This window comes from Tyto alba, unplaced genomic scaffold (assembly GCF_018691265.1).
Source record: "Tyto alba isolate M040663 unplaced genomic scaffold, T.alba_DEE_v4.0 Super-Scaffold_7, whole genome shotgun sequence".
Classification (NCBI taxonomy): domain Eukaryota; kingdom Metazoa; phylum Chordata; class Aves; order Strigiformes; family Tytonidae; genus Tyto; species Tyto alba.
In genome coordinates this window covers 12968693-12989376 of record NW_024881328.1, presented here as the reverse complement: position 1 = coordinate 12989376, position 20684 = coordinate 12968693, and the positions used below count along the sequence as shown (strand labels likewise).

General features: G+C 43.0%; 1 protein-coding gene across 1 annotated transcript in view; it reads left to right on the top strand.

The window, feature by feature from the left end:
- The window catches only part of PDIA5 (protein disulfide isomerase family A member 5), a 128451-nt gene that overhangs the window by 85676 nt on the left and 22091 nt on the right, over positions 1 to 20684 (top strand). The window contains 3 exon segments of the mRNA XM_042784401.1: positions 9120 to 9190; positions 10231 to 10394; positions 13011 to 13141. Of these exon segments, the coding sequence (XP_042640335.1) occupies positions 9120 to 9190; positions 10231 to 10394; positions 13011 to 13141 (366 nt within the window).

Below are 20684 nucleotides of genomic sequence, written 5' to 3'. Positions count from 1 at the left end.
TGGATAAGCTTAATATATGGTACAGGCTCTCATTTGGAAAGTGCCTTACAGTATCTCTGCTACTTGAATCATTACCAGTAGAGTTTTCATTATCAAGTTTATCTTCCTAAATACTTTATGGCTTCAGTTGTTGTTGTTCTGTGGAAGGTAGAGAACTTATTTAAAGGGCAAATAATGAACAAAGTAACCTACAGTGAAAGATTCCTTGCTTGCCTGTCTGCTCCTTGTGCCCTTTCAGATGGTGACTCCGCAAGTGATACCGTCTTTGAGTTACTAATAAATCAATGCATTGCTTTGATACTGAGGTATTGTGCTGATGGTGGAGGTGTGTCTTCTGGGGTCCTGACTGCTTGTGGTTAGCGAGCATCCCATCACACTTCTAAGTGGGTGGATGCTTCTCAGCTGCTAACCACTTTGCTCTGATTCTGGACAAAAAGCATGCATTCTGCATAGTATCTCTTCCCGATACTTGACTTTTATAGATGTCTTCACAGTAACAGCTAATGTCACCATTGCTTTTAACACCCTATAAGCTTAAGTGCTTTGAGATGTAGCTTTCTTAGGAAGATCTCTGCACTGCATCCATTTTGCTGATGTTTTATACAAATTACATTCTAGGAAATCATTTGCTTGCTATGCTGCTTTCCTCAGCTGGACGTACAGCGCTGTTTCATCTAATCTCTGTTCTCTTGCATTTTCGTTGCTAAATCCAAAGTGTAAAGTCTTCTGTAGTCAGGTAAGAGTGTGAGGGAAAGTAGTGCAACTTTTCCTTCCTTCCCCAAGGCGAAATTCTGTTGATCATCAGGCAATAGAGAAGGGGGGATCTTTTTTGGATGTGGAATAATTATGGTTTAATTGAGAGGAAACCTTCTGGTGGTATTTTTCATAAACTGTCAACAATTTCACCTTAAGGCAGCCGTGCTGTTGTCTCTCTCACATTTCAATAGGAGAAGATTAATTTTCAACACCTACTCAGGGCCATGTTCCTCCAAGCTGGTGTAGGAAGTGTAATTCATATCTCCCGATGCCAGCTCATCCCCCTTCCTTCACTTCTTTTCCCACTCAGGAGTGATGGTAGGAGGCACCATCGTCTCCCAACACTGATTTCTACCAGTTGCACCATATAGTTTTAACTAAGAGGAGCTATACATGCAATGTAATTTCCAATAGCTGGAAGCTGAAGGCAAATTTGAAATGGAAATAAGGTACTGTCGTGGTTTGAGCCTGATCAGCAGCTAAATGCTCCTGTGGAGTCAGACTGCAGGAGCCGCTCGGTGTTCCTCCCCACTCCGTGCTGAGCCTTCCCCTGCCAAGGCCTGTTGCTGGTGGAAGGTAGTCCTTCTGCCAGAGCTGTGAATATGGCACGGATGCAGACAGGGTTCCCAGAGGATACGTTTGGTTAAGATGTCTTCTCAGTTTGATCTTATTTTATGTAATGCAATGATCTGACTGTCTTTTTTAAAAATAAATAAATAATCCAAACTTGTACTGTAACTGTCCAAAGCTGTTATTTTTCTGCTGAGCAGTTATAGTGATACGGGGGGGCAGAATTATGCCAGCATAGGAAAGACCATCAAGAATTGGATTTTAAGTCCTTTCACCTCTACAACCAAGGTGATCAAGTAGGGAGGGTGAGGCTTGGCTCGCTCAGCGTATATCTCCATATACCAGGCAGGTAGTTCATGTGTTGGCCTGCTCCTCTGGCCTGATCTGATCAGAGTTTGTTGGTGTCTGTCTGAATCGTTTGGTAGTGACTCATGCTGTGATACTCTATTCTTCTTGGTGCTCCAAGTCTTTTCCCCAGGGACATCTGTGTCTGCTCTGCAGCACGTGCATAAGCTGCTTCTGAGAGATGTGGCTGGGCTGGGGTCACTACTGCCTCAGCAAGTCATATGGGCAGGAGGAGGAGTGACTGATCTGTAGTCACTTTGTGCCCTGACTTGATGCTGAAGAGCTGCTGGAGCCAGGCAGGGACATTCTTCTGCGTGCGCATGCTGGAATTGGATTTGCACAGATCATTGCATGCACAGATTGACTGCACGGTGAGTTTGTGGTAGTGCCAGTGAGATGGTGATAATGGTGGGGACGAGATGCTGTACTGCTCTCCTGTCACTGGGATGAACTGCGCAGCCCACGCAGCCGAGGCGTTAGGCTGCAACAGCATAAATGTAGCATGACTGCAATAATCCGAACTGCTGAAGTATTTTCCCTCTAATTTTATATGTTTAGATCCTCAGTGTCATTTCCAGGCTGACCTTCCACAGGCTTTGTCTTTTGTAAAGCCATAAAGCTGTTCGCTTGTCACTGATCCCTAAGCAATGTAATACTTGGTCAAATCAAACCTACATTTAAAAGTACTGTAGTGAGGTGTGGGGGGGTGTGTTTCTGAATTTGTGTATGCATGCATACAGTTCTAGCTGTTGAAATTTTGAGTTCGATATCATGTTAAAGAGGTTGAGGCTGCTTCTCCTGATCTTACAAGAAAGCATCGAGCCTTGAAATGTCTTTAAGTATCTGGAATTTCACCTGAGTGAGCAGTGCAGCTGGTGAGGAGATTGATGGTTTGGTGGGAATAAGTACGCAGGGGAGAAAGGATGCATAAAATTTCTTGCTCTCATCCTTCATAAGGTGATTTTTTTTTTTTTTTTTTTTTTTTAAAGTAGAAATTTGGAGTTCTGGGCATGGTGTGATGACTATGACCACTATGACCATTAAGTGAACATGCAACAAATGTGGTTAAAAATTCCTACCTGTGATTGTTTAAAAACAGCTGCTTTTGTCGTGTTCCCTCCCTGCCAAATTTGTGGATGATTTCCCATCAGATGTCTGCAATGCAGATGGCTAAATTATGCAAGGGAATCTGCAGCTGTTGTAGTTTATGCTCTCCTACACTGGTGAAAGCACTGTAAGCTGTCTCGTGTCAAACCTTAGAGCTACTCTTTTACATGGTACATAAGAAATCTCTGTATGTTGAAGACTGGCAGAAGAGAATACTTTTGTGTTCTTGCATAGGTTCCAAGAGGGCTGGGACTTGTGTGTAACCTTGCCCTGTGTCCCCCCATGTACGTATTCCTGCTGTTATATGTACAAGTGTATGTTCAAAGCTAACAACAGGGCACGCATAAGGGCTGGCTCTTCTCCTGTGTTGAGAGGTCACTGCTCCTCTGGGATTAGGAATGGAGAAAATGAAAGTGTATCCCTGGGTGTTAAATATTTAGAGAGCAAAGGTGCGTCTGATTTTTTGGGGGATTTTTTTTCTTTTCTTGAAGTTGTCTGTTAATCTTCTATGAGTGTAGTCTGAACTGCCACTGACCCAGTTGCTGAAAGCAGGACATGCTTTGTGCTTCAGATTTGTTTTCTCATCAGGCTAATGGAGGTATTTTTGGTATACAGCTATGGATGGATGTAGAGTTGGCATGATACAATAAATAGCTGGTACATGATAACATTACTCAAGCAGTCTGTTGATGGCAGAAATGTAATGATTCTTTAAAATCTTTATTTGCAATTTAATTTATCTCTAGGGTTCTTCATGTCAAAAATTCCTTGTCTACAACCACCTGCATGTTGGCTTTTATCTCATACTTGTCACATAAACTTCAGATCCTCAGACAACATTGTCTTGAAATGAGAGGACATGACCGAAAGCATGGTGTTTATTTATACAGCTATAATAACCTGAAAGAAGCAAACAGTGAGTGACAGAGAGAAACAGAGATTTATGTTCTGGGTATAGCACTAAGACAGCATATGCAAGAGCTTAGCTGGAACTGCTTGACTGTTTTTTTGCCTGTTATCTGCAGGCAAAACTTGGTTTTAACGGTAGAAGTGTTTGCATGAGTTTACTCTGAAAACGTTTGGAGCAACTGTGCTTTGTGTTGTGAATCTGCCATGGTGCCAAACAGGCTGCTGTAAACAAATATAGATATTTACTTGGAAAAAAGGTTGATTGGTGTATTTGTTAACCTTCTGTTTGTCCACGTGCTGCTCGCCCTTGCATGTTAGCATCGCTCTCTTCACACGTGTCCTTTGCCTCTGCCTTTGCATACAGTCACGCTCTAGGAAGGACTAAGTGCAGAGTAAGTGTTGTCCTCTGCCTTGCAGTGGGATTTTGGATGGAAGTGACTTGTCTGTATGTCCTGGGTTGAGTGAGTGGTGGAGTTTGTTGGTGGCAGGGGAGGGGGATATCGGGGCGGCCCTCTGTGAGAAGCTTCTCGAAGCTCCCCCAGCTCCACGTCAGCTCCACTTCTGTTTGGGAAATTGAGCCAATTGGCTGCGCCTCTGCGATAACGTATTTAAGAAGGGACGTGGTGACGGGCAGTGGGACTTGTGAGGAGGAGTTGCTGCAGCTGCATGAACACCAAGGTCAGTGGAGGAACGGAGGAAGAAAGGAGGGGGGAGGTGTGCCAGAGCAGAGACCCCCTGTATCCTGTGGTGAGACGGCAGGGCGCCCCCCCCGCCACCCATGAAGATCTACCGTGGAGCAGACATTGATTTATGGCCTGTGTTTCATTTTGCTTGGATGATCAAGGTGCTGTGCCCGAAGAAGGCCGGGGTCTCATGGGAAAAGGTAGCCCCGCTGCTGTAATTCAGTGCTGGGAGGATTGCAGCATGCGGGGGAGTCCCACGCCGGAGCAGCTCGGGAAGGGCTGCAGCCGTGGGAGGGAATCCAGTCGGAGAAAGTTGGTGACCCACGACGGAGCAGTGTGGGGAATGCTGCGGCCCGTGGGAGGGACTCATGTTCGAGAAAGTTTGTGGAGGACTGTCTCCTGTGAGGGGGACCACGATGGAGCAGGGGGAAAAAGTTCCAGAAACTCCCCCCACCGAAGATGGAAGAAGCAACAGCACTGACTGCGCCCCCCCCATTCCCTGCACTGCTAGGGGAGGAGGTAGAGATATCAGGAGCAGAGCTGAGCCTGGGAAGAAGGGAGGGGTGGGGGGAAGGTGTTCTCAAGATGTGGCAATGCTTCTCACTGTCCTACTGTTACGTGGTGTTAGTGTCTGTAATAAATGTATGTTCTTTTTTTCTTCCCCTAACGAGTCTGCCTTTTGCTCGTGCCCATAAAGGGTGATTTTTTTTTCCCCATCCCAGTCCTATCTCAAACCCCAAACCAGGCTCTTTCTCCCTTCTTATTGCCGGAAGAGAAGGGGGAGAGGGTGGCTGCGTGGTGGTTGGCTGCCGACCTGGCTCAAACCACGACACTGTACTGGGGTGACGTGGAGACCTTTGATCACTGTCATTCTGGGGGTGCAGCAGAACTAAGCGGTGTGACAGTGACTGCACTGGAGGAAGGAGCTGTTTATCTGCCTGACTGCAGTGCAAATGAGAAGATTGATTATAAATAAACTGGGAAAACAGAATCCTTGCTTCATTTAGACATCTGTTTCAAAAGTGGTTAGCAAGGACCTGTCTTGTAGCAGATGTCCTAGCACTGATTTTTGTAAGCTTTGACTTTTTTCCTGTCTTGTAACACTCCTCCTTTACACTTACTCCATGTGCTCTTCTTCATTCGAGTCTTGGCCCTTGCAGCCTGAGGCTCCTTTTGGGCAAGAGAATCAAGATGAAGTGTTGAGAAGTCAGAGGAGTTGTCCAGAACTGCTCAGAAGAGCCAAGCACTGAGCTCCGACTGGTTTCTGCTACCATATGGAAAGTAATGCTGACTTGCACCTACAGGGGAGCTACTTGTCTTCTGCAAGAAAAGACTGAGGCTGTGGGAGTCCTCTTCTGTAGACACCTACAAGTCCCTTGGGTATTTCCACCAGCCGTGACCCAGAGAGGCTCAGAGGACATCAGTGCTTGGAGTAGGCTGTGGGGCATCCTTGCATTCACTGTGACCTTCCTCTTCTCACCTGGGATTGAAGGAGTTGCTTCCCTTGCTTAGTCTTTTAGTTTTAATGTCAGCGTACACTTGACACAACAGTGCATTTTTAAGAGCACATCTATCACAGATGCCCACTACAGACCTGTGGGCTTCCTTCCACTGTCCCAGCAGAGCTTATGCAGCACATTGGAGCATCTGGGCTGAGAGCCTATAGGGTTGTTGCTATTTTCCCATTCATTTTATGAACAGAAAACGTCTAAAACTAGAGGAGCTTAGCGCAGAGGGATACAGCTGCTGCTGAACAACCTGACATAGCAATCAAAGGAGAGGCAGTGACCTTGGAATTCATTTAAATTACTTTTTCATTGGCCTTGAGAATTTAATGGCAATCCTCACAGGATTATTGAAAGATAGGATAAATAATCATGGGAGAGATGAATTGATTTGCAGTGCCTAGGTCTGACTTCTAATTTCTATCTCCCCTTTTCTGCAATGGTAGGTGAAAGCAGGCTGTAGCACGCAATAGCAAAACTCTCATAAAGATGGCCAGAGAAGCATCGTTTATCGTGGGAGAAGCTCCTGAGATTTGTTGTCCCTCTTTCGGATTCAGTTTAGTGTAGTGGCTTTTTTTTCCAGGCTGGCATATCATGCTGTCCTCTGTCAGGAGTAGAGCAAGCATTGCATGATAAAGATTTGAGGACTTCAGTTTGCATTTAAGTGCCTTTAAAGACCTGAACGCGCTTCCCCTTTATTTTAAGCATGAGTGAGTTAGCTTTGTGGCAGTCATTAGCACTGTGTCTGTGTGATGTTTGTGAAAGAATCCGGAACAGTGACATTTTATAGTCTGGATAGCTTTCTCTAAAATATTACATGAATTTCAGATGCTTTGGAATATTTTTTATTTCCTGGACAAAGTATGCCTAGCTTGTTTGGTTTGTTATTTTTTTCCTCTGCATAGGTTTGTGAAAACTCAGGTTGTTTAATACTTTTGGTTGATCAGATCTAGTATTAATGATTGTGGAATATAGTGTAGATTGTGTGGATAGCGTATCTGGAGCACAGTATGAATCTTGCTCTGGATGGAGAACATAGTGTGTAAAGCCCACCAAGGTGAAGTTACCCTTGAAAAAAAGTATTTTTTAGTATGTATTTGAGCTAGCTAATTCAGAGAGGTTCCCAGGTATCTGAGCTGAGACTCGAGATGCCCTTTGTTTAGAAGTGAGGAAGAGCACAAAGTGAATAAAATTCCCTGCTCCTAAAAGAAGAAATAAATCAACTTGGTAGGGTGTCAAAGGGAACTGTCAGCCCCTTCCACAAAGCCATATGCCGGCAAGTTTTCTGTGGGTGGCAAATAAATCATTTTGCCAGCCTCTTTCATGCTCTTAACCAAGACAAGCAGTGCTGAGACAGTAACTCTTCCTCAGCCTTTTCCAGCTTCTTCCTGAATTCAAAGCTGTCGCATCAGGCTCCCAGCTTGGTCACACGTGCTCCCACCACTGTGTAAAACCAAAGCAAAGCTTCCTCCTCCTGCTGAGACTCCCTTGTTCTGCTGCTCCTATCACATTAAAACATTGGTTTTGCTCAAAAGGACATGGGATTTCTTAATGCTGTGATTGCTATGCAGATGACTAAGCAGCATGGACCTTTGCAGAGTGTCTGAATTGGAGTTTGGTCTGGGATCAATCATTTGAGTATTTACCATAATTCTCAGGTGAAACTTGCAGTCTTTATTCAAGTGTATCTACCTGGTGCTGTAAACATGCCCTGAAAGCATTTCATGGTGTGCTGCAGTGGTTGGAGCTCTGCTGAAGTCCCTGTTTGCTGTGGTGAAGTTACACCTGGATGTCCTGTCGCTTCTGGGCTGCGAACACTTTTTGACTTGTGCTATATGAAACATGGTTGTCTGATTGAGTTCAGGCTCAGGTTTGTCTGCAGGCTTCAGCAGTCATTGCATTAGTGGGAATCAAAATAGCACTGAGATTCAGATTGGGTAATTGGGATTGGTTAATTTTCTTTCAGACAGTGGTGTAAAAATAGCCCCAATCCTGTTGCCTATACACCTCAGAAACGGCTTTTGCTGAAGCTGCATTGAAACAGATTTCTGGCAGTTTTTTCTGATAGGACTTTCAAAAGCTCAGCAAAGTCTGGTCTTTCAAGTGCCCATTCCAACAATAACAGCTGAAGAAATAAAAGCTGGCTGCTGCTGCAAACAAGAGGAGAAAGTGTGGTGAGGGATTGCGTTGAGATTACACTGCGTGGCAGCAGGCAAGGGTCGTGCCACGTGCCTTATTACAGCTCTCTGCACCCCCGGCCTGCGCGCAGGAGCCGGCCCTCACCCTGCCTGGGTGTTGGTCTCTGCCTCTCTGTCCCTTTGCACTCACCCTGCGGGGTCTGTGGCTGTTCTGGTCCCTTGGGGGCAATAGCAGGGGCTGCGTGGGGGCGAGGAAGGGGCTGTCCCAGAGGCCCAGCATCGCGCTGCAGGCGCTGAAGTGTAACTCGACGGCATGGCAGGAACCTCACCTGGACCTGAAAGTTCAGTTTTCCTGGAAGCAATTGCACCAGCTGAAAGAAGTTTAATTTACACCCAAATAATTTACTTTAAATCTGCTTTTCTTGCTCATGCATTCATTTTACTTTATTGTAATGTCAGCACTTAGCAGTGAAGTAATGGCAGATCTCTGGAGAACTTTGCACAAGTGAAAAAGCACCATTATCTCGGTTTTACAGGCCCTGCTTATGTTGAGAACATATGTGGTGGTGTAATTACACTGATGTGATTAAATCAGTGCAAATCCTTGCTAGAGGGACATGCTGCACCACTGTAAAGCAGGGCTTATTATCAGTTGAATTCAAATTACATTACTCAATTAAGCTGTGCTAGTATAAGCCTCAGCTTAAAGTCAGGAAGTCACGTGAGGGCCTGTGTTGTTTCTTTTTAAAGCAGATAAAGATTTGGAAAATGAAATGGGTGAGGTTGTGCCTCACCCAAGAGCATGCTAGAAGCAATGGGCTTGACAAATACTGTGTTTATAGTACTTTCTGGGAGGACAGAGGTGTGGATGCAAATTCAGGGATTTTATTATTATTTTTTAATAGATTAAATTCTTTGGTTAAGCCATAGTGACCACTTTGGAAGAGATCCTAACTCATACTAAGGCTTTACAAATAAATTAATTAAAATGCATACTAAATTCTAGTAAATCTCTACCACATGGTTTTGGATTTTGATAATGGCTAGATGGGTCAGTGAATAACCATGGCGTGTATAACTTAATTGAATTTTTTTTTTTTTGGCAGGGTGTGGACACTGTAAGAAAATGAAGCCAGAATATGAGAAGGCTGCAGAGTTTCTCCATGTAGCCAGTGATGTAAGCTAATTTCCTTTATTATATCCTTCAAATAATCAGTAATAAATAACTAGAGTAATAAAAGTGACTTTTCTCCCTACAACAAACTCAGCTGTTCTCATCCTCCCACAGGACCCTTCAAAATGTGCTTCCAAAGTACAGTCTCATCGCTAATGCATGAGCCCTGCCAAAGTCTTAGAACATTCTGTCTTGAACGAAAACAAAATCGAAATATGTTTATGTATTCTGCTGTAGGCCTTATACATAATATGATCAAATCCAAAATGGATTTTTTTCCCCTTACTTAAAGGCATCGAATGTGAAGAAACATAGGCTTTTATTTATGAATTAGATTTGGAAAAAAACAAAGGGGGTTGATCCCTCTTTCAAATACCCTGGTTTTAGAGTTGCATCACTCCATTAGCTTCATCTTAAGTGCTTCATCAGCATGGCTAGAGAAGAGAGATCCAATAATATTAGTGTTATTGATTCAGTCTCATGCTGTGTACTCCATGCAAGAAGAGAAGTAGAATTAATCTCCCTCATACTTTAAGCATCTAGTGGAGACATCCAGAGTCCCTTTGCAGTTGTTGGAGAAAGAGAAGATGAGAAAAACAAAGATCGGATGAATCACACTCTACAAGTGTCTGTTCTCCTGTAACTCTAAAGGTGGTCGACGTCAAGATGCCCACAGGTTAGGGAAAGATGAATTTACCTTGAAGTAAACTTGTCTTTAACAATGCCTACCTTTTCTGTGAGAAATTGGGATTTGTGGGAGGAAATGCTGTTACTGGGAACTGCTCCTAGGCATTATAAAGTGAATTATATACAGGGCATCCTGTCAGAAATGGAGGAGAACAGGTAACACTGGCTGCATTCAGTCCATAAGATGTCCCTTCCTGGTTTTGTATCAGTCCTCTGTGTTTTTCTGTGTGTCTCTACTGAGTACCTGAGAAAGTGAAGGCACCTAGACCATGAGTGATTGCCCCTAAGCCCACTATTTCCTGCCAAAGTGGTGTGTGTATGTTGCTGGGATTTACAGTTAGTGGTCTCTGTTTTAGAGTCCAGGTGTCCTTGCAGCAGTCGATGCTACCGTCAACAAGGCACTGGCAGAAAGATACCACATCTCAGGGTTTCCCACTTTGAAGTATTTTAAGGATGGAGAGGAAAAGTACACTCTGCCACACCTCAGAACAAAGAAGAAGATCATCGACTGGCTGCTTAAGTAAGTTTTGATGGTCTGAGATAGTATTTGGGTTCCTGATTGCTGGCTCCTTAAGACTGCTTTGGTGAGGAAGCAAATCTTAAACTTAGCTTCATTGACTGCCTAAATCCCTTGCTAACAAAACCAAACTGAATTCCAGTGTTCAAAGCCATATAAACATGTATGTTAATTATGGTCTCTAATTCACCAAATCCTTTATTTGCTGTGGGGATTTTCATAGTTGTCCTGGTATTTCTTTCCCAAAATAAATATTTTTCAAATATACCCTAAGCCTGTGACTGGAGAAGGAATAGCAATGGCTCTGAAAAATAAACAGAACATTTGTTCCCTCTTTATACTAAGCAGCAGATTTCACTGTTAGTAACTGAATTTCTGCAGTTGTACTTTTCTCTTTCCAACATTTCAGAGCCAAGGCCTAGAATACCAGCTATGTGGGGCTGAAGGAAAGCCAGCGAGACCAGCAAAACCAGCACCTTTGTGTGCACCAACCAACTTTTCTTGGGTGGTGTGCTAAAATATGCAGAATTAAGTTTGATGTATGATGAAAATAATTTCATTCAAAGTAGTAAATTGCTGGTACAATTCTCTCTAAGTATTCTGGAATAAAATATGCATTTCCTTTAGGTACTGCAAGCCTAATGTATTTTCTGCATTATTCAATGGAAAAAAAAGTTAAAGTGTTTTGTGAAGTTTTAAAATCATTTAACCGTTAAGTGCAGTTGGCGTGAGGAATGTAATCTCAAATTTTCCCCTCTTATTTGGTGGAGGGAAAGGGGTTGTGTGTGTGTTTTTTTTTTTTTTTTTCTTGTTGCTGTTGTTTTTTGTTTTTGTTTTTGTTTTTTTCTTGTTGCTGTTGTTTTTTGTTTTTTTTTTTTTTCCTCTTCTTTTTAAATTACATCTCTGAGTGCTTCAAATCAGGTAATAGATACAGTCTGGCAGCATCTTTGAAGTATGTTGGGAAGTTTCTTCTATATTTTACATTTAGACACAGTAGTCCCTTAGCCTCCCTGCATACTCGGGCTCCAGGCTGCTGTGTCAATACTGGATGTTAAGTCACTGTCCTATTTTCACTAGTATGCTAGAGTATTTTGAGTGCTATGTAGTTTATATTGAGTTAAACAGTCAGGTTGACACTCGTTGTACATACTGGCAGGTCAATAAGCAATGAGGAAGAGGGAAGGGTTGTTAATACCTTCTGGATCCTGCTGTGCCTCGGGAAGACTTTTGTCTGCAGCCTCAGGTAGTCAGCAACACAGGGGAAACCCAGACAGTGTGTCTCCTGCTCTTGACTGCTGGATGTTTTCCCAGCTAGAGACACTATAGAGTAAGATCCTTGTTTGCTGGCCAGGGATAAAATTGTCACAGCTGCACTGAAGTTGGTGGAAATAAGGATGCATCTGGGGTGCAGGCTGGAGATAAAAGTACAGCTTATGTATACCTATCCGAATGAGTGGTCTAGTCGCAGCCATGCGGGTTTCGACTTCGGTCCCTCTGTGGTGTCTGTAGCCTGTGCTGCCACACTAGGTTGTTAGCAGTATCTCGGTGGCTTATTTGAGGTCAGCATGGGAAGGTCTGTGTGAGATGAAGTCACACCTCTGACTGTAACTGTAATCGATGATAGCTCACACTGACTGTGTTCATGTGAAAATTCAGACCAGCTGCCCTAATTCTTTTGCTAACAACTGTCAAATCGGTATTGATGGAAATACAGTGGATGTCCACCAAGTGACCTTGAGAAGGACTTTAAAAATTGAGTTTTTCTCTACTTGGTTTTTATGTACCTGATACAACTTAAAATGGTGTCATTCAAAGTGACAGGAAAGTCTGAGAAGCTAATTTATTACCAAGGCGACATATGAAGATCTTTATACCATGGCACCATTTTGATGATTTTATATAAGTAATCACTATTTAAGATACAGCAGGAATGAATTTAATGAGTCTGAGAGAAGTCTGTGAGCTGGTGAATAGCAGAAGTTTTGTTAGAGGCACTCTGGATGTGCGGGATTGCTCTGATCTAGTCAGTATGTTCAGTCATAATTGAAACCTGACATTCTCTTTATCAAGGTAAAATATTCCGGTTCAGTCACCCCCAGTCTTCCAAGTGGAACGATGCTGATTATTGCATCCTGGCTTTAATACCTGAATTCAAGAGAAGGTCATGAAATTCTTTGTAGAAGTTTGCATGATAGCGATAAAGAGTATAAAAAGATGTTTGAATGGAAGATGCTGTTCTATATTGGCTGCCTTTTGATTCCACCTGCTTGCTGTTCTTCTCAATTCATGCCTATGGATGACATGGTGATACAGGAGCGATGTTGTTTCCACCCAGATGTTGGATACAATGTAGGAAATCTTTATTTTTCATTCCTACTTATGTGCCTGAGTATGATCGCTTAAATTATATTTTTTACTGAGTTACAGAAGTTAACTTGCATCTTTTTTGTTGTTATCTGGTGTTGGAAATACCGAGCATGGTTTTCTACTGCCCAGGCACCCTGAAGGATTGTTCAACCTCAGTTTCCTCATGGTAGTTATGACTAGCACATGATACCCCTTTGCCTATTTCCAGATTCATTTTCAAAACAATCTCATTTCTTTTCTTTTCTTTTCTAGTCCTGAAGCACCACCTCCACCTGAGCCTGCATGGGAAGAAAAACAAACTAGTGTTATCCACCTTGCTGGAGAAGACTTCAGGGAGTCCTTGAAGAAGAAGAAGCACACCCTTGTCATGTTCTATGCACCATGTGAGTAAATATCTCTCTACGTGTATAGATTTTATAAACCCTACAGTTTACGAAATCCTGAATTTATTAATTCTGAATATGAATTCCCTCGCTGTCCCCAGACTTTAAAGGGTAAAGAGCTGATTCTGAATATAACTGCATGGGACCAACATTGGCACCATCGTTTATATCTTTATAAATGGAAGCAAAACAGTATAGAGTTTATTTAAAGAGTTATTGTCTTAATGCAGACACCAAAGCAGGCAGGGGTACAAATCCAAAACAGATTTATTTTCCTCTGCTGCATTTCATGGTCCATATAACAAAATGTGATCCTTTGTAGTAGCACAATGGACATGGAGAGCCTGACTCATTTGTGCAGCACTTCAGTAGTGAAATTGATATAGTGGTGTAGGAGGAATCAGTCCCCAGAGGCTGAGAACAAATTTTGATGGAATAAATTTTGTCTGTAATAAATCTACATTTACATCTCCATGGGGAATATGGGCATAGATTCCTCCTCTCAGGTTGTTTTGTGTGCATTATATGCACACTTTTTTGAAACTCCTGAGAGAATTTTTGAATCGGGTCCTTTATAAATTAAGTGAATGAGAGGGACCTCTTCTGTTTTCCTGTGTTGTCCCAGAGACAGGCAGACTTGGTACAGGCTCTTAACTTTTGAGGGGTCTGTCAAAGGGAGAAGCTAACACTGGCATTTAGATAGTAATAAGTTGCTTTTATAGCACCGTGACTCAGCCCCCATAGATAGAAGAAAAATTCTTCCCTATCACACGGCCAACCCTGCAATTCAAGGATAACCTTCAGACAAACAGTTGCTAACTTGTTCCCATTAAACTGAAAGTATTTTCCAGAAAGGGAGAAAAAATTCAGGTCCTTAATGTTTAATCAGGCAGCCCCTTATTTTGCTTTTCGGTTGAGAGAATTAAACATGAATGCTTTCGGGCTCCCATGAAGCCCTGCTGGTTGTAGGATTTGGGAAAAGGGAGGGGTTCAATTCAGAAGGGAGATTTCTGGAAGGTTGTAAAAGAAAAGGGAAGGGGACTTAATCCCTTCTCAACTACAGTTCCCACCGCCTATTGACTAAAAATTGCCCGTGTGCCAGGAATTTCTGATTCATGGACCTCAACTGGTTAAGAGCAAGACATAACTTTAAAATCAAATGATTGCACTTGAAATGGTAAATTTAGGAGTTTGCTGTCTCTTGAGTTCTCTTTACTTGATGAGTGACTTCCTGTGGAAGAGAGAGATTTATTTCCATTTTGGTCTTTAACTGCATCTTTTTAACACACTTAAATTCTTGGTCTTTTTTAAGGCCATGTTTAAAGCAAAGACACTACGTGCAATGAGTATGTAGCTCTTGGGGTTGAAAGCATGAGGCAACTTGCCTGATGGGCTAACTATGATACCATTGTTTGTGGGTTGACTTCTACCCTTACTCCAGGAGGGGTGAATAAAGATCAGTCAGGCCCAGTCTGTGCGAATGGGCTGTAAAAGTAAAACTTGCATGATGCAAGACTGTTGGGTCCTTTGAGACCTCCCTTTGGACGTGTTCTTCCGGCACTGTTTTGGATACAGTGCTGCATGGGACCACCTATGTACAGGACAGAGAGGTGTTAACTGGAACCACTTCTGGCCTTCCTGTGACTCCTAAGACAGTCAGTGTTGCTGTTGTGCTGTCAGTATGTGGGTCATGCACAGTTTCTGCTTTGTCAGGTTTGTTCTCTCTAAATGTGTAAGTATCTGTGTGCAAAGCAGAGAGCAGGCACACAAAGGGAGTGCAAGGAACCTGCCCTTTGTTGGGTGCAGGGGAAAGTAGCAGGTGAGTGTTTTAAATCTCTGGATTCTATGAAATAATCATTAATGCAACAGAATGGTAGAAATCATTCTATTTTTCAGCTTTTCTGCAGTAATAATGTGCTTCCTTCTAAATTTGATAGATTAGCTTTTGTTTACCATTTTCTCAATCTTGAGACCTCTTAGAGCTTACATTGCCAATTAGTCTTAACTTGCTTATTTTAGTGCAGAAGGAACACTGCTAAAATTGCCAGGCCCCATTCTCTCAAATAATTTTCTTTTTCTATTCAGATCCACATCTTAGGTCAGTGCAGACTCACAGTACATTACTCCATTCACTTGTGACTCTATGACAGTATTTGTTACGCTCACACATATGCTGAGATATTTTAAGATTGGGGGTGTGTGTATACATGCGTATATAAAGTATGTTTATATATAAATATTTATGCTAAGAAACGTATCTCTCATCTGTCATTACAATCTAAAGCAGAAAGTTGAATATTCTGACCTTTGTAAAGCTTTCATCTAGAGTGATGAACCTTTAGGCAAAGGCCACAGATACATATCTTACATGCAAATTAAAATGAGATCTGGCTTTTCTGTGGCAGCTTCCAGTCCGAATTACTTAATATGTATAGGACAACCATCAATCTGCTGCTGCACTGATAACTCTGGACTGAGCTGGGTGGTGCTTTAATGGTACTGAACAGTGCTTCACAGTGATTTAGCTCCAGAAGAGAAGACTGCTACATCTACATGGAAAAGATGGGGAACTCATTACACTATCACCCTGAATGTGGGTGAAGCGTGAAGGTTTTTCCTGGTGTCTGTGGAATATTTTAAGGGCTGAGAATCAGAATCAAAAAAGTTACTGGAAAGAAAATCCACTCCTCTGGACTTGACACCTATGGAGAGTGATGTTCTTGATTTCACATTCCCATTCCTCCCTGGTGGTATCTCTGTGCATTGTAATGACTGATTTGGGACAGGAGACAGCAGCAGGGGCAGGTCCCCAGTACTGACTTGGGGCAAAAATGCCAGCTGCAGAAAAGCTAATGCTACCTGTGCCAATAAGTGCTTGGACCTGATCTCATCTGGGTGTCCACTGGATAGGTCTGTACCCTCTGTGGCCACCGTACCGTGCAGGCTCATGATTCAGGCTGACACTTGTCGGTGCTTCTCAGGACTAGCACTTGGAGCTGGCTGCTGGCGTCTGTGCTGCACAGCACCTGATCCAGCTCTTCTCTGGACCCTTGTGGGGCTCTTGTAGTCTCCAGATGTCATTGTCATCCCACTCCCTTATCTCTGGAGTTCAAAATGCCTAAAATAAGGGAAGGACAACGATGGTCTACTGAAGTGAAGCATGCTGCCACATGTACGCGTTGTGTCCTGGTGGGGGGACTGCCATGAGGGGTTCAAGGAGCATTTGAAAGCAGAAGGCTTACTGCACCAGCATTTGAGAGGCATTTTGGGAGAGTTTATGGGATCTGTATTATCTCCATAGACCAGTCCTTGGAGTACTGGATACCATCAGCTACTCCAGGTTTCCTTTTGTAACTGCTTAGCTTCGTCCAGAAGTGGGGAGAGGAGACAACTAGTCCGAGTATGGTTTGGTGTACACATGTAGCCTGGTGTGTGGATGATCAGGATCTGGGAGGCTGTGGACCAAACTGGAAAGTGAACTAAATGGATAAGACTAGATCCAGCCTAGCCCAGTTAGACTGCAGTACTTAACCAGCTATAGCCAGAAGTACACTAGCTGCATGTCTGTGGTCTACGTCCAGAGCTTGTTTCAAGACTCACGGTATTAACCGCCTATCATCCTGGACTGACCAGATTTCATCAGTGCCTCTTCTGTGATCAGCACACACTGACTTTTCTGTCTTCTTTCTTATGTCCTCACTGTTTGTTCATATAGCTTATCTGAATGTGTTTTATCTGCATTTTTACTTTTATGCGCTCTCTCCACTCCATTATCCCACATAATTGAGATTTGACTTTGCCAATGCATTAAATTTTAACCTCCTCCTACTATAGCAGTGAAAACTGCAAAATAGAAGCAGTTGGTTGTGATTAGTTGTCAGAATCACAAAGGGCAACAAAGTTCCAGTAAATAACATGTCTTCTCAGTTGGAGATGTTTTTGTTGCATTACTCAAACTGAATTAAGGAAAAAAAAAGTAATTGAAGCTAGGTGGGCATTTTTCAATGAAATGGAGAGATGCAGGTTGTTCTTCAGGAGTGTACTGTGTTTTTAACCCAACATTTTGTCTGGAGAAGCCCTTAAAGGCCTGCATGGAATTTCTTGTAGAGTCAGTGCAAAGACACATACCAGATTAAGGACCGTCACATTCTCACATGGTTCCCTCTTCTGCCTTGTTCATCCCTGGGATTTAATATGCTTTTTTAATGCTGTAATTTGATGATGTGACCGTTAAGTTTTAGCTGTTCTTGGGTGATGCTCTGTCAAACTTATGCTAGGACTTTTCTGCTCTTATAGAAACAATTCAAAGCTGGGGACACAGACTCCATAGAAGAGCATCCCCGATTGCATTAGGAAGAGCATCACTGACAGGTCAAGGGAGCTGATATTTCCCCTCTTCTCAGCACTGGTGTGACACAGTTGGATTGCTGTGTCCAGTTCTGGGCTCTCCAGTACAGAAGGGACATTGACATACTGGAGTGGATCTCGTGAAGGGCCGTGATGGTGATTAAGGGAATGGAGAGGCTGAGAGAGCTGGGTCTGTTCAGCATGGAGAAGAGGCTGCTCAGGAGGATCATCTTATGCATAATGTGAAGACAACCAGATTCTTCTCTGCAGTGCCCAGGGACAGGAGAAGATGAAATGGGCACTAACTGAAACACAGGAAATTTTGCTTAAACATAAGAGAAGGGGTTTTTTTACTGTGGGAGTGGTTGAACACCAGAATAGGTTGTCCAGAGAGGGTGTGGAGCCTCCATCCGTAGAGGTATTCAAAACCTGTCTGGACACAGTGCTGGGCAACCTGCTCTAGTTGACCCAGTTTTGATCAGGGGAGTTGGACTAGATCTCCAGAAGTGCCTTCCAACCACAGCAATGCTGTATTTCTAGGAATAGTAGCACTGGAGTTTGAAATACACAGTGGGTTTTGGTGAGTTTTTTGGGTTTGGTTTTTTTTTGTTAGTTTTGGGGTTTTTTACCCTTCCCATTGAGTTCTGATTTTCATTACATAGGAGATGCTTGAAAACACCCCCTACTAATTCTTGCACAGAAACAGAAGCTGTCCACGTGGGTCTCATAAGAATGAGATACCATCACATGAAAATACATTTGTATCTTTTTTTGGTCCATATTGCTGCCCCCAAAGAGACTACAAATGAATCAACTGTGTCAGAAACCAGAAATTATTTATAGTAGACCAGTAATTAACAGGTCTAAATGATGAGGGGGAGGGGGAGAAGGCACTTATTTCTTAGATCAGTCACTTTTAGTGGAAGGGCTTGGCACTGAGCAAATTCATTCAGTTCTTACTTCTGTAAAAACACAAGATGGTAAGCGTTCATAAAAAATAAAGACTTTCAGCAGCAATGAGAAATAATAGGGGGAAAATGCTCCTTTTAATGGTTTATAAGGGTGGCAGTTGCCAATGTTATTAACTTGCCAAATGGCCTCAATTTGTGGGACTCAACAGGGTTCACAGAGTGGGTATTTTTAATAAATACTTTGCTGGGAGCTGATTTCCGGTTCTCTGTTCAGCAGTGAAACTTTCACTTCACTGGAAATTATTTTTGTCAGCTGGAAAAGTTTATTTTCTGGTGAAGCCTGACCCACAGGGGTTACCCAAAGAACACCCAGACATAAACTATACTGAGGGTGATTTTAATGAGGTATTTTTGTATTAAGTGGCTGCACTGCAACAGGAGGATGTGCAATTAAGAGACATCAGCCTCCTTGGCTCTTCACTTAATTTTTTTGTAGGGTTTTTCTTTCAGAGCTGGAAGAAGTGAATGAGGATCCTTAATCTGTGTTGCACCTGATAAAATCACAGATGACTTTGGGATGCTGTTTGAGCCATTAAAAGTCTGTCTGTTATTCCAAGCTGTTAGTGGGAGATGGTACCTGGGTATTGTTCCAATGTAAAACAGTGTTCTTTGGCTTCCAAGTCAAGCAGGAATCTTGACATCATTGTTATCTGAGTCATCAGTAAGAAAGTAATCGGATAGGGATTTCTTCAGCAGTAAGGAATCAGATAGGGATCACTTTTCCAGTTCTGACTAAAATCAGTCCTGCCTACCCCTGTGTTTCATCAGAAGTGCATAAAATGCTGAGAGCTAAAGGAAATTTGCGTTGATTTTACCCACAGGCTTTGTTCAAAATATTAATCATTCTGTATTTTGGTACGCTCCTTCTTTTGTCTTTCCACAATAAAAACTGCCCAGTTTCTTCTGTCCAAGTTATGCATAGAGGAATATACAATGACAAAAAAGCACTTAGCTGACAGTCCTTGCCACAGTGGGTTGGCTATTAATGCTAACCGCCAGGAGGGCCAATATGCTCCTCCAGCCCTGCTAGCTTGCTCATGGGACCCAAGCTGTCATCAAAAACCTGTTCTTAAGAAGGCGGTTATGTGTCCTTTTCATCCCTCCTATTTTTTTGAAGTAAGCTGGAACAAAGCTGGTTGTACCATATCTCAGCCTTTGCACAGGAAGGTTTGGTGAGGTAATGCTGTGTTCTGGCTAAGCGAGACTGCTGTGCCAAAACACTGCAATTTTGACTGACCATGAGGCTTCAGCCAGTGGCTGCGAGGCCTGAGATGACCGGTCTGGGTGTCAGTGCTGAACAGACCTGGGTGGCTTGGTGGTTCTGTATGAAGAATGCACAGAGGAGACTAAAATACTGAGTTGATGGGTTAATGGGTCCAGATGCACTGAGCAAAGCAGCAGCACAGGTGAATTCAGTGTCCCATGATGGCCTCCGATTGGCTCCCAAGAGGTTTTCCCATTGCTTGCAAGCACATCTTGTTAATTTTTCATTAGGAGGCTGTATCAAAGAGCCTGAACAAAATGTGCGTGTTTGTAAATGAAGCTTAAGCTATCAAAAAATTATTTAAAACATGCTGAACAGGAGGAATCCATTTCAAGGCAAAAACCCTTGTGGGAAGGATTTTCTGGTGGTTGACTGAGGCAGAAGCGAGGTCTGGACCCTCTGATAATGAGGCTTTAAATCCTGCGTGGGCTGGCACTGCAGAATTTTGATATGTTAGCTCTGCCGCTAACTGGTTTCTCTCCAGCATTAGTAGTGCTCTTGCTACAGGCTCACGTTAGTGAGGTGCATTCCTGTCCGTGTAAATAGTGCAGATGCCACAGAGCCCATTAACAGGCTGGTTTTGATAAAGAGTGAATTTATAGAGTGGTCTCTGCAATCAGTCTGGCAGAACTGCTCTTAGCCACAGTGTCTGTGTCAAGGATATTAATTAGCGCAGAGAGAACAGTTTTAACTGCTCTTGACTCAGAAGTTTAGGCACTTCACAGGACTGCGTGTAACTGTGATGGAATTGCTCAGAGGTGGTGTTGTGGAGCTGTGGCATTAAACTAAAATTCGTTGGGGTGAGCCAGCTCCTCTTATTTTGTAAAACAGCATTCACGCTTTAAATCTGTCGTAAGCCTAAAATGATACAGCTGCTTGAATTGAAGAATATTACCTGTATATTGAACAGTTCAGGCTTGTGAGAAGGGGAATAGGAAGGAAGTGCATGCCCTTGCCCCAT